Raw genomic sequence first — 13,521 nt, 5'->3', positions numbered from 1 at the left:
CGTGACGCGCGCCGACGCCGATCCCGGAAGCGGTGTCAGATGCTGGGGAGCCGGGCGGGCGGGCTGGCGGCGGGCGGTGGGCGGCGGGGGGGACTTGTTGTTCTTCGCGAAGTCCGAGCCGGAGCGCGCGGCGGAGGCGGTGGCCGACGGGGAGCGCGAGAGTGAGCGCGAGCGCGAGGAGAGCGCGTGCCCGCGAGGAGCCGCCGCGCGCCCGCGCCCCCCGCGCGACGCCAGGTGAGGAGCTGCCGGGCAGGGCTGGGCCAGGGGCCGGGGGGCCGAGCGGGGGGCGCCAGCCGCTGAGTCACGGCCCCCTCGGACCCGTGACCAAATTGGGCCGGACCCCGGGACTCCGACCTGGCCGGCTCACCTGCCGTCAGGTGTCCCGTCCCGAGCGCGCCGCGCGGGCTGGGGGACTTTCTTCTGGGGAGGGGAGCGCGCCCTCGACCCCGGACCCCCACCCCGTGTCCGGAGGCGGCGGGCGCAGGGCGGGCCGGGAGAGGACCGGGTGGGGAGCGTGGCGTTTCGGCGGGCCCCGTGCCCCCTCCCGGCTCGCCCCACCTGTTTTGCTCTCAGGCCCCGGAGATAAGCTCCGGGGGAAGCGGGGGCCACGTGCCGGGGAGCGCGTGGCGACCGGGGCGACTCGGGCCTCGCGCACCTGGGCGCTGCCCGGCTCGGCCGCGCGGTCCCGCCCCGGCGGCGCTCAGGCCCGGCCTGCGCTGCCCGCGCCCGGGTCCCCGCTGCGCCGAGGGTGGTCAGGGCGAAGAGAAGGGGCCTCGCCGACCCGGTTGCGGTCCGAGCAGCCGACCTGCCGGAGTTCACGGAGGGAGGCCTCGGTGTGGGAGCTTGGGGTGGGGAGGGGGACGGCGAACGCGTCACTTCCCGAACCCCATGGCTCGCGGCTCATTTTTCTCCTCTGTGAATGGGGGTCTCCATCCCTTCTTACTGGAAATGCGGGTCCTTCGGTGCTTTTTCCGAGTTCAGGACACAGATGATGTGTCAGTAGTCTGCCTGCTTCCACACACCTTCTCCAGAACCCGGGAGGGAAGGAAGTGCTGGGCTCTGGCCCCGGGTCTGCGTTGGAAAAGCACATCGCTTTGCCCTCCGTCTCCTGTCTCCCGTTGTAGTATCCTCACGCGCCACGTGTCCTGGGGTCTTCACCCAAGCGGCACTTGCCCACATTCTGCCCACATTCCCGGAGCACTGGGTGTTCGGGTTGCTGGAAGTCCCCTGATCTCTTACGTGTGTTAATGATTACGCTCTTGTTTACCTTCCCCATGGCCCTGGTAGCCCAGGCAGAAGTGAGATCTTCCCCCTAACAGTTCATTCAGAGTTGACCAGCACTCACCACCCCCTTGCCAGGTGCCTGGCCTCACTCGGGGAGCTCCCGCGACTCGTGTGCCCACACCCAGCCCATGGTGACAGTTCAGTGGCTCACCCGCAGTGTGGCTTGGCGGCCCCACTGCCCTCCCCTTGCCCCTTTATTGGCATTGGCGAGGTTTTGCCCGCACAGCGGTTGCTGCACAGGTGTCTTAATGAAGTACGGCTGTGTGCCATGTGTTCTGTCTCTGGAGCCCGGTCTCCAAGCCTGATGTCTTCAGGGGGATGGCGCTTTTTAAAAAAGCATTTGTCTAAGCGGGTGGGAGGGCCTGGGAAGCTGAAGGTGGGCTGTGCCATGGGTGGGGCACACCTGCAGCTTGTTGCATCCTGGATGGTTGACACCTTTCTGAGAACTCTCCCTGGGTCCAGTAGGAATGTTTGAGTCTGAGCTCGGTAGAGGGTGTCTGCTTTTATGACTTAAAGCTAGACCTCTTGCTATTCCAAAAGAAAACATTTATTAACTCAGAACCACAAGTGAGGCTTCTCCCCAGAGCGCGGTTGCCTCTTGTGCTCAAGCATAGCTGGCCTTTAAGGGCTGGCTTCCAAGTTCAGCATCGCTCACTTTCAAGGTGGTTGCTAAAAATGGGAGTTGAATCGAGGCTACTGGGGAAGTCGGCTCCGGGGCTTGCTGCGTTCCAGCCCTTTCTCCAGCCCTGCAGCTGAGGCTGCCTCCGAGCCAGGTCATTCTCCGGACCATTCTTTGTCCACCGCGGTGCATTCTTTCACTCTCAGGCTCTGCCATAGCTGCAGAGTTTGTTTACAATCTCGGGCAACCTAGAATTCCTGCCCGTGTCCGGGCTGTTCCCGAGTCTAAAGGTTTCTGGACGGACTTTCTGGATGTCGGGTCCAGTCCACACGGGAAATGGAGCCCCGGCCAGCTGGGAGCGTCCTCTGTGTAGCCGCTCTTCAGAGCAGTAAACAGTGACTCACCTCCCCTCTGCTCTCCGCCCCCCTGTTCTCTGCTAATGGAAGAGGCATTGCTCCGCTATTTACTTTTGCTTTTTATAAGTCACAGACTCGTCACGTTTCCTCTTTCTTACAGTTTCAGGAAATTGAAAGTGTCATCTTAAAATTGTAGGATTTTAGAGCCGGTAGAAATGAACCTGTGTGGTCTCAGTACACACACACACACGCGCGCGCGCACACACACACACACACACACACACTTCATTTTATGTGAGGAAACTGAGCCCCGAGCCTCCTCGCCTACCTGTGGGGCGGGGTCCTGTGTCCGGGGTCTGTGCAGCACCTGCCTGTTTTTCTGCGCGGCCTGTCTGGGTGCCCTGGGCCAGGGGGCAGAGAGGAGACGGGGTGGAAACCGCCCCAGCCCCCCTCCCTTCAGTGCAGTGCTAACATACCTGCTTATGCAGCAGACTTTTCACCTGCCAGGAGTCGGGGGGAGCAAGTAGGTAAGAGGGTCCCCTGCTCTCCATCCAGCGAGGGAGGCAGGGCTTGGACAGAAGGACCAGGCCTTGGGCTCAGCCCTCGATGTGTGCTCAGGAGGGGGCACCCACCTACCACAGGGAGGGCAGCGGAGTCTTTCTGGTGATGCCAGGGTTGGGGGAGGGGAGGGCAGGGGGCTCAGAAGTGGGAGGGTACCCAGCACAGATTGGGGTGGGGGGCTGGCATGGCAACAGGTGGTCAGGAGAGAGGTGGGCTCAGGAGGGACTCTGACCAGGGGGGCTCCCGCTGCCTGCTTGGAGGGGCTGCATTCGAGGGACCGAGATAGGAATACAGATGAGACGCAGGGGGCCTGAGCCCAGGCGGTGCTGTAGGGCCGGAGCATCTACAGGGTGATGCAGGCCAAGCCTAGCAGGTGGGCATGGAAGGAGAGGTGAGGCCTGGGGGGCCACCATCACCTGAGCTGGAGACCCAGGAGGAGGGCAGGTGTGGAGAGAGGGTGAGCCTCCGGGGCCCGTGCAGGCTGTGGGTTCTCTAGGGGCATCCCTGGCTGGACTTGGAGGTTGGGCTGGTTGGAGCCCTGCATGGCACAGCTGGGCGGGGGGGGGAGAACGGAAGCCAGAGGGGGACCCCCCGGGGGCTTGAGGGGATCAGGGCGTGGCCTGAAGCTCGTGGCAGGAGCAGAGGGGCACGGGGCGTGGCGGGTGCGGGGCCGCGTTCAGCCTGCTGTCAGCCCGGCAGCTGCCTGAGTCACCTCTGGACGTAGCCAGAATGACACAGCTTCCTCGGGCTGCAAAGGCAAGGTGACCAGACGTCCTCCGAGGCAGGCAGACAGTCACGTCTTGCCGGAGGGCGGCCAGCCAGGGCCAGCCTGGAGGCTGGGTGGGGGCCGGGCTGGTGGGGTGCTCGTAGAGGTGCGGCAGGGCACACACCCCATCTTGGGGAGCTGGGACTGGGCGGTGGGAGCCCTTCTGGTTCCGGGACCTGTCTTCGGCTCGTTCGTTCGTGGGATGAGTCGATGTGTGCTTGTTTGGCAGATACGTGCCCGCTGTGCGGCCAGCCAGAGGGGTGTTCAGCCTGGGGTCTCTCGTGAGAAGGTCCCCGGCGCCCAGAGTGGGGGCAGCCGCATCACGGCGGCTTCTGGCTTTGGGGTTTGCTCTCGGCTGCGGGGGTGGGAACCTGCCCTCCCTCCCCCTCCTCCTCCTCCTCCCCCTCCTCCCACTCCTCTGACCTGACACCCTCGAGGCCTGGGAATGGAAGGGCTGCTCCGTCTGCTTGTCTTGGGCTGAGGTGCACGGGCATGGGCCGGATGGGAGCAGTGTTTCGAGGGCCCACCCCGCTCGGTATCAGAGACGCGGCTTCTCATGCTCAAACTCACGATCGGGGCAGGCAGGCTAGTCGTTCAGTCTAGGCGAGAATCTGCAACTCGAAAACCTCCTTTGCTCCTAGGTAATCTAAACCCGGGGCTGTTCGTGTGGGTCAGTGCTCCTGTCAGCCACTGGCTCCCCGATGGAGAAAATGTCCCCCGGGCCCTGGACCCCGACCCAGCCCCACGAGGGCCGGAGCACACGGGGGATGGCCAGGCCGTGAGTCACCTCAGGAGCTAGGTCACAACCGAGGAAGGGATTTGTGAGAGGGAAGGTAAGAAGTGATCCTGGCCCAGGTTCACCTGCCTTCTGGAAGATCAGTCCTGAACTGTCGGACCTGGCCTACCTGCCCTGCCCTGTTCCTAATGGGCCCGGAAGGGGAGGACGCCCCAGCTCCCGAAGGCCCTCCAGACTATGCGGTCACCTGAATTGCCTCCATCTAGTCTGCTGGGGTTCCCTTTTCCTAGAGAGGAAGCCCTCTTCCGTGTTCAGCTGTACGTGAGAATGGAATTTCCGGCTTTGGGTTGAAAACCAGCCTTAGTTAGGCTGACGGTCGCCTGGAAGGTGTTCTAGGGTAGAAGTGCTGGCTGCACGCTGTCTGGCCCAGCAGCTCCTTCAGGGCTTGGGGAGGGGGCGAGCGGAGGGCAGCCCCGCCATCCAGGCTCCCAGCCTAGCGCTGGCCACTGAGCTTCTGGGGTGACCCCTCCAGGACGAGCCCAAGGGCTCTCTGCACGTGGTGTCGCCGGGTTCTGTTACTCGGCAGCCAGGACGCAGTGCCGGGGCGTCCGTCCTTGTGCGGGGCCGTTGGAAAGGCGTGTGGGGTGACCAGGCTCCGACGCGGCGGCGCTGGCGCTGAGCACCGCTCCCCACGCCCGGCTGTTGTCTCCCACCCCAGCCGGGTTCCAGCCGAGTCCCAGAAAGCAGTTCGTCCTGTGTGAGCTCTGCGGGCCCGTGAGGTTGCCTGATGTTCCGTGCTTCACAAATACCCTTTTGGGGGCAGTTGTTTCAAAATCAGTTGTTTTATAAACTCTTCTTCACACCTACAAAGCTCTTCTCCGAACCTCTTTCCAAGAGCGAGCTGTTGTTTTTCTGAAGTCAGAAGGGATGTGAGGTCAATACTTGGTGTGTTTTGGGCGAGAGGTGAGTAACCGTGCCGCTCCTGTCCCTGCACTGAGCCCGCAGAAGGGCGCTCTGCCCCTGGGCCTGCAGCCCTGACTTTGGCGTGAGCCCCTCGGGCGGGCACCGGGCCGGGAGGAGCAGGTCCCTGCGGAGGGGGCAGAAACCAAGGCAGTGGGGGTCGTGATGCTGAGCGGGGCGGTGGGTGTGTGCTCCCGCCCCGGGCTTGCCACCTTTCCGCAGGGCCGGGGTGCTGGTACAGGCCCTGCAGCCCGGGGGGGTGAGAGCGTGGCCCTCGGCCGGAGTGTCTCTCGTGGCGTCACCTGCGTGGCCCAGCTGAGGACGTTTGGCACTGGGGCCCTTGGTTCTGATCCCCTCGTTTTTCAGAAGGGAAGATCGGGACCCACAGAGAGAAGGGGGTCTGCTTCATCACCCCCAGCTGGTGGCCAGCCCCCGGCTCCATATTTACACGCATTCGCGCCACCTGCTCGGACACAGAAGCCCTGAGAACCGAGGAGAGCTCCCTGAGGTCAGGCCCCAGCTGGGACCCCGGCTGGACCGCTCTCTCCCGTCTCTGCCGGGGCTCCTTGCCTGTGCTTCTGGGCCCCAGTAGCCCAGGTGGTGGACGAGGTGGGCTCAGAGCCGGTGGACGTAGCCTGAGGGTCTGCCTGGGAGACCTTGGCCTGGTGGACAGGGGCGCCTAACGCTTGTGGGACCTGTGCAGAGGGCAGGGGGCTGAGCCCACGGGGTGCTGAGGCCCAGGCCTATGTACATCCTGGGAATGGGCGACCCACCAGGCAATGTCACAGTGGGCAGGTCCCCAGGGGAGGTGTCCCTGCCCTGAAGGTGCCCGGGTCCCGGCCAGGCCGGTACGTTACTGAGGGTCTGCTCGGGGTCCGAGCGGAGGCCCCCCCGCCCCCCGCCCTTCCTTTTCCCACCGGGTGGGAGCTGGTCTGGGTGGGTGGGCGGGGCCTCAGTCTGTGGGAATGTGAGCCCAGCTCTGTAAACAGCTGGTGACTCACCGCCCAGCTATGCCCTGGCGTGCTGGGAGTGCTGGAATGATAGCGGCTCCTCCTCGCTCGTCCTGGAGAAGTTTCTCATGGCCTCCCAGCCGCCTGGCCCACCAGCCCTCCCGGTGGCTTCTCCAGCCCAGCGTTGACCCCTGCACCGGAGGGAGGGGCGGCCCGTGGGGCACTCTTGGGTCCCCCCCGATGCCAGGCGTCAAGCCACAGTCAGGAAGCAGCTCTTACTTCCCTACTAGGATTGCCCCAGGAGCGGCTACATGTCTGTCTCGAGCACACACGTAGCTGCAAGGAGAACAGAGGGGCACGGCTCCCCCCGAGGCCATACTGGCCCTGCTGCCGTCCTGCTCTCCCACACCAGCACCTAGGAGAGTGGCTGTGTTGCCAGGGGCAACCAGGGGTCCACAGGCCTGGGTGCTGATGAGACCCTCTGGTGGTGAAGGGTGGCGGGCCGCAGAGGCAGGGTGGGTGGCTGGAGGGTCCAGGCAGTGCCACAGCGAGGGTCTCAGGGCTGCAGGGGAAGGCCGTCCACCCAGGTCTCCCTCACTTTGAGATGGAGGCTTTGCTGTGGCTCCATCTCTGGCCCCAAGACCCTCCTTGGGTGTTTCTCTGACGTCCTCTCTGCTCAGTTCACCTCGCCCGGCATTCGGAACTTGGGGGGCAGACCCCGACCCTGTAAGCTGGAGACACGGCGCACCAGCGAGTAGGGCCGGGTCCTCCCCATGCCTTCCCCAGCCGCAGGCACGAGGGGCCTGCTTGCTGCCCCACAACCTGCACTGTCTGCTCGGCCTGCCCCGAGCCATTGTTGCTGTGGGCTTCTCTGTTTCCATGACGACCATGGGGGGTTGGCTACGTCCCAAGGTCGCCATGGCAACTATCAGAGGGGAATCATGCTTGGGATGCTTTGGCTGGCTTTTTCATGAATGATTAGAATGTGTGACACAATGCAGACGCGAAACGAGAAGGGCGGGGCGGGCGGCCGGGGCTGGCGGGCGGCAGAGAAGGCTCCCGCCAGACGGTCAGTGAGCTCTGGAGGTGGTGGCTCCCACCTCCCCTGGTCGCGGGCTGGCTGGCGTAGGGAGCCCCCGCCCACGCTCTGGGCCTCAGGTCACGGCTGTGGGGCAGCCTAGGTGAAGGTGGTGATGTCACAGCTGCAGTGCCCTTGGCGGAGGTAGGTCTGTTGGGGAGGGTGGGGCCTGGCCAGGGCGGGCACGGTGCTCCCCCCACCCGTAATTGGGATGAGCTCAGCAAGCCAGGGGCTCCCCACCTGGCCTCTCGGGGGGCCAGGTGGGCCCAGAGTGATGGGGTCTTGCCAGGGCAGGGGTTGTCCCAGGGGCCAGTGGCGATTCACAGGGGCTAGGTGAGGCCTTTCGGGAGGGGGCTTTGCTACTGCGCACTTGGACCCCTGAACATGGCGTCCTGCCACAGGTGCAGACGTCTAGCTCGGGGCCGGAGGCAGTGCAGGAAGCAGCCGCTGCTTCTGCCCGGTGCCAGCCCACGGCGCTGGCGCTCATGGCCCAGGCCCAGTGGGCGGGGGCAGCGTGGGACAGCCGTGTGGCTGCCAGGCCCCAGACAAGGTGCATGCAGGCCACTCTGCGGGCCGCTGCTGGAGTTGGGGGTGTGGCCAGGTGTCCTCCCGGGCCCCCTGGGCAGCGGCTCAGGCCCACCAGAATGCCCCTGCTTTCAGGGTGCTGTGACTGGACAGTGCAGCGGGGAGCTGAGCCTCCTCGGGGCATCCCTGCAGCGGGTCATCCCTGCTTTGGGTCACCTGTGACCGCAGCTTGCCCTGTGCCCAGCCAGGAACTCATCACACTCGCTTCTGTGCTCTGTGATTTTCAGTTACCATTTCCAAGCGGTTCTGTCCGGGTGACTGTACCCAGGTTATGACGACTAATCCCAAAGCGAACAAGGCGTTGAAGGTAAGGGGGTGGGATGGGCACAGGCCCGGGAAGGTCCCTCGCGGCCCCCGAAGCTCCTGTCCCAGGACCGCCCTAGAGTTGAGGAAGGAAGCCTGTCACTGGGCGTGGGGAGGGGCCGTGGGCTGGAGGAAGTACCTTTGGGAGAAGTGATGCCAGAGTCGGGGGCTGTGGCTTCGGGAGACGCCGGCTCTGGCGTCTGGGGGTGGAGGGGTGGGTGCCTGCCGGCCAGGATGTACTTGTCAGCCCAGCCCCAGACGTGGGCAGGGTGGCGTCTGGCCCCGCGGAGCCCCTGGTGGGGCACCCGTGAGCGGGTGCTGCAGCTCCGGGCCTGGCGCCGTGGGTCTGGCCGGCGTCGGCTCTCTGTGCGTCTGTGGGCTGTGCGCTTCCAGGCGCTTCCTGGGGTCCCGCTGGGTCCACGTAGCCTTGTCCCACCAGACTTGGCGGGACCTAACGGGCCTGAGGGGTGCAGAGGGAGGGGTTGCCATCAGCCCCGCACCAGGCACTGGAGAGTCCCGGGGGCAGCGCAGCCGGGCCGCGGCCTCGTGAGGTTTGGGCGACGGAGGGCGACCAGCTCTCGGCCGGGCATGGCCGACGGCCCCCCTCAGGGGGCACCCTGCCCCGTACCGCGTGCACGATGCCGGGCGACCCCGTGGCGCCTGTCCCCGTTCCCGGGGTGGAGGGCGGGCCGGCCTGGGGCGCAGGGGGGAAAGGGGCCGAGCCCTGGCGCCCGCGGCGTGTGTTCCGGTCCCCGCCCCGACCACGCGCTGCGGCCCCACAGGTCAAGAAGGAGGCGGGCGAGAACGCCCCGGTGCTCGGCGACGATGAGCTGGTGTCCATGTCGGTGCGGGAGCTGAACCAGCACCTGCGCGGCCTCACCAAGGAGGAGGTGGTCCGCCTGAAGCAGCGGCGCCGCACGCTCAAGAACCGCGGCTACGCGGCCAGCTGCCGCATCAAGCGCGTGACCCAGAAGGAGGAGCTGGAGCGGCAGCGGCTGGAGCTGCAGCGGGAGGTGGAGAAGCTGGCCCGGGAGAACAGCAGCATGAGGCTCGAGCTGGATGCCCTGCGCTCCAAGTACGAGGCCCTGCAGACCTTCGCCCGCACCGTGGCCCGCGGCCCCGTCACGCCCACCAGGGTGGCCACTACCAGCGTCATCACCATCGTCAAGTCCGCCGAGCTCTCCTCCGCCTCCGTGCCCTTCTCGGCCGCCTCCTAGTGCCCGGCGGAGGGGCGGGGGGCGCGGGGTGCTGCTCGAGGGCCCCACAGGGAGCGGACCCCTTCACGCCGGAGTCAGATTGCGGACCCGTGCCGGGCTCGGGCCGGGGCTGGAAAAGAGTGGGGTTCCCGGGGGCCCGAGTGCCACCTGCTCTGCACCCGCCCGCGCCCGCGCGCCCACGTGCCCCGCCTTCCCCCGGGCCCTGCCGCCTTGCTCAGGGCCGTTTCCAGGGTCCATCTTGCGCTGGGGGAGTTGGGACGTGTGGAGGGAAGGTCCTTGGGAGGTTCCCGGCCCAGATGTCTTCCGCCCCTCCCACAAGCAGCGCGTCCGTCCCCTGCTCGGCCCCCCGGCCGGGGCAGGACCCCCTCACCACCCTGACCGCCCCTGGGTGCCCCCGGATGAACCGTGCCCCAAGGGGTCCGAACACCCCGGGATCCTGCTTCAGCCTCAGCCAGAGGCCTGTGCCCCGTGAGCGGGTGGAGGAAGGGCTGCATGTGCATGAGCGCGTGTGCGAGCCTGTACACACGAGTGCGTGCAAGCACGTGTGCACGTGTACCTGTCCTCCCGTCCGTGTGCCAGTAGCGCTGGGGGCCTTGGGGAGCGGCTTGTTAATGGGGCTCGGGTGAGCCTTGGGCTTTCCCCGCTGTGTTGGGTGACCTAGGGCAGGTCCCCATGGAGGAGCAGCAGCCGCCTGGCCGGGGAGGGGGAGCCCTGTGTTCCGTGTGGAACAGGTGTGAAGGCGGCGGCGGCAGCCTCGGGCACGGGCCACGGAGCTGGGCAGCGGCGCCCGTGGTCCCGCCTGTGGGTCCTGCTGCTGGAGGAGATGAGAGCAGGGAGAAGGGTGGGGTTGGAGAAAGAGGAGTGAGGATGGTGGGGGGAGGTGATGATGGGGGCGGCACTGGGCTGGAAAGGTGGCAAGGACCAGCTGCCGGGAGTGCTTGGACGGTCAGTCGGCAGAGGACACGGGGACTCTGCAACCTTGGTGCTTAATCATCGCCTGGACCCTTCACCCGCTCTTCCTTTCTGGCACTCGGAGCCACTGATGACTGGGGGGACTTTGCTGGGGTGTCCTTTCCCCAGAGCCGCTGCGGGGCTTCCCGCGTGGCTAGGCAGGGGCCGCCCCTTCCTGCCCCACCTGGGAAGATGCTGGGACCGAGGGGTGGGCAGCGAGCCCGGAGCCCACCACGGGCCAGAAGCCCTGGGCTCCAGCTCGCGGTTTCCTCTTGGCTTGCCTCCCACCGTTTAGTAAGCCCCCCAGCAAGCTGCAAAGCCCCCGCGCAGGGTGCCAGCCGTCCCGGGAGGAGTGGGGGGAGGGGGGAGGGCCCCAAGGGCTACAGTCAGAAAGCATCCCCCTGTCCTGGGAGAAGGCGCAGGGTCTGGGGTGTCTGGGTCCTTCCGGAGCCACGGCCGGTGTGTAAAGAAGCTGTTGATACTATAGCCGTGGTAGGTAATCCACATTGGATATCAGTAAGGACCACGGGGATATTTAAAAGAGAGAAGAGTATATATATATATAAAATTATATGCACATTTTATCCTACAGATTTTCATACCTTTCCTTCCTATTTGATACTGTAAAAGCCTCTCTAGGGCAGAGCTGCCTGGGAGTGTGGGTAGGAGCGGGACCACCACCCGCGACTGGCTTCTCAAGTCGGCTGCTCGCCGCCCACCGCTGCCCTTGGGCCGCCCCCCAGCCAGGTGCCCCGCGGGGAGGGCGGGCGGCCTGGGCTCTCCGAGCGCCCGATCCGCAGCCTCCACTCCCCGGGACCAGGCCTGGGAGACCAGCGTGATCCCTCCCCCTCCTCTCAGAGCGTTGAAATTTCATTGTCACAGTTTTAATATATGGATGTTTTAATTTAAGAAAACAGGCACAGCCCCCTGGCTGGGGGCGCTGGTTTCCCGTCCCCTGTGCTTCCGGCTCACTCGCCGCCCCGGGTGACAGGGCCTTGCGTAGGCCCCGCTCCCGTTTCCCGCACCTCTGGCCACTCAGCAGTTTCATTTCAATATTTATTTTTGTGCTGCTTTTATCATGATATAAATTATTGAGAAGAGACCCTATGTCGTGGCCCCCGTGGTGTGACGCGCGGCCCGTGCCCGCCCGTCCCCTCCCGGCCACACCTAATTTATTGCTGTACATCTCTGCCGTGACGCTTTTGTACCTTTCAATAAAGAGTTTTCTGGTTTCGCGTTGTCTTGCTGCACGGTTGGTGCTTTGGGCCAACCCTCCTTCCCCGGCCCGGGGGGGCGCTGTGGGCCGCTGCCTGCGCCGCCCCCCCCATCCCAGCCCCCGTGGCTGTAGCCCCCCCCAGGGGCGGGGTCATCGTCGGATGCTGCTTGTGAGTGGGTCCCCAGGGCTGCGCGCGGAGGGCTCCCTTTCTGCGTGGTGGGTGGAGTTCCCGAGGCCCCTACTGCCCTGATGAGGAGCCCCCTGTCGGTGGATGCGGCCCCCCTTCCCCGGGCGGCTCTCTTGGCTGGGGTTCTAAGGTGAGCTCGCAGTGGGTGGGAGAGATGGGGTCTGCCTGGGGCCGGGGGCAAAGCCAGTAAGCAGACTCCCCTGAAAGCCAGAGCCGGGCGCCCGGCCAACCCGGGCCTGCTGGCGGGGGAGCGGGCGCCTGTCCTCCGGATGCTGCCCCCTTCCTTACCCCCCTGACCTCGGAGGGTCAGGTGGGTCAACACTTGGCCTTGGCCTCTGAAGGAGGGTCAAGCTTGCAAGGAGGTCTGCTGCTCGTTGGGGTTTCTGAACACTGGCAGCCCTCCTGCCCCACCTCTGCCGGGCCGACCAGGGTGGCACCTCGTAACCAAGGGACTGTGCTTCAGCGCCAGCCACTGGGCTTGAGCCCCACCCCCAGCTTCCGTGTGGCCTCCGCCGGCTCCTTCCCCCCCAGCTCCCGAGCTCCCTTCGGTGGAATCAGGTGTGGGGACGGACGCACCCGGCAAGGTGCGGTCGCTGTCTTCCCCCAGCTGAGCAGACCCCTGCAGCAGCCCCGGGAGAGCCCGCACCCCGGCCTGCTGCTCCCGGGAGCCCCCTGGGTGTGTCCCTGAGACCAGAGCTGGCAGCAGCCTCTGGGTGCAGGCTGGGGAGGCCCAGACCCCGCCCGGTGCTGGGCTCCAGGGAGGTTGTTAAAGGGTTCCTGCCCGCAGGCCGCCCAGCTGCTCTGGGGGCCGCCACCCTGTGGCGTGGACCGCTGGGGCCATTTCACAGGTGAGAACACCGAGGCCAGAGCATGTGGGTGAGACAGCTGGCCTCCGTGGCCACCTCTGGCCCCACACAGTGCGGCCTGGAATCGGGAGCTGGGTTTTCGTCAGAGATGGAGAGGTGGCCCGCGGTCCCCTCCTCGGAGCACCCGTGCTTCCCCATCAGCAGGGCCAGGCCCGTGAGGCTGGCAGCCCCTCTGACCTGCTCCGAGGCTCTGTCCCACCTGCAGGTGTGTCGTCCTCACTGCTTGACTTTGTTATGTCAGAAGAGCCTGGCCACGGGCAGAGGGGCCTGTGGGGCTGGGACCAGTGGGCAAGCAGCCCCTCTCGCCAGCTCCGTGACCTCAGGCAAGTAGCTCAACCTCCCTGGGCCTCGGCCACCCGCCCAGGGCCGTCGTGAGAACCGCGCGTGTGTGACATTGCTGGCCCGGTCCTTGACACAGAGCGCCAGGCCTTCCTGAGAGCACCCCAGGACCACATGCTGTGTCGGGGTCTCCAGAAGGCGGCCCTGGCCCACATGCCCTCTGGGTACACAGCCTTGGGCAACTCAGGCCCCGAAGCAGGGCCCCTCCAGATGAGGGCCCTGGGGCAGCACCGCCTCCCCTGGCTCACCGCAGGGCCTCTGCCCCGCAGCCTCCAGAAAACCTCCCTCCTGGGTCAGCGGGTCTCTGGGGGCCCCGTGGCCGCTCGCAAACCAGCTGACAGACGTGGGGGCCCGAGCTGGGCCTGCCAGCCACAGAGGGCGCAGTAAGGCAGATGGGGGGCCTCCCAGCTGGCGGCAGGGAGGAGGCCGGCCTATCTTATCAGGCAGCCGGGCTGGGCCCCGGGAGAGGCCGCTGGCCTTGAGTCCCGTGCCCCAGGCCCAGGGAACAAGGGGACAGGGGTGACCCGACTCTGCCCTGGAAACCATA

General features: G+C 66.0%; 1 protein-coding gene across 3 annotated transcripts; it reads left to right on the top strand.

The window, feature by feature from the left end:
• The first annotated feature begins 102 nt into the window (after nt 1-102).
• On the top strand, nt 103-11,598 carry MAFK (MAF bZIP transcription factor K). 3 transcript variants are annotated; one of them, XM_082600697.1, is made up of 5 exons: nt 103-234; nt 4,228-5,285; nt 5,649-7,454; nt 8,123-8,202; nt 8,981-11,598. In XM_082600697.1, the coding sequence occupies exons 4-5, from the start codon at nt 8,167-8,169 to the stop codon at nt 9,413-9,415; spliced, it is 471 nt and encodes a 156-aa protein (XP_082456823.1). In that variant the 5' UTR covers nt 103-234; nt 4,228-5,285; nt 5,649-7,454; nt 8,123-8,166; the 3' UTR covers nt 9,416-11,598. The 3 variants fall into 3 exon arrangements, with proteins under 3 accessions (XP_082456823.1, XP_082456822.1, XP_082456821.1); XM_082600696.1 differs by having other exon boundaries at nt 4,228-7,454; XM_082600695.1 differs by lacking the exons at nt 4,228-5,285; nt 5,649-7,454.
• The last annotated feature ends 1,923 nt before the right edge of the window (nt 11,599-13,521 follow it).

The sequence above is a fragment of the Mesoplodon mirus genome, assembly GCF_964341445.2.
Source record: "Mesoplodon mirus genome assembly, chromosome: 15".
Lineage (NCBI taxonomy): Eukaryota > Metazoa > Chordata > Mammalia > Artiodactyla > Ziphiidae > Mesoplodon > Mesoplodon mirus.
Note: the sequence above shows the minus strand (reverse complement) of the source record. Positions and strands in the feature narration are given on the sequence as shown.

What these genes read in the sequence shown, in the direction of transcription:
- MAFK (XM_082600695.1), top strand. Translation starts at nt 8,167, where the DNA reads ATGACGACTAATCCCAAAGCGAACAAGGCGTTGAAG. An exon ending in AAGCGAACAAGGCGTTGAAG is followed by an intron (nt 8,203 to 8,980) that starts GTAAGGGGGTGG and finishes GCGGCCCCACAG; the next exon opens with GTCAAGAAGGAGGCGGGCGA.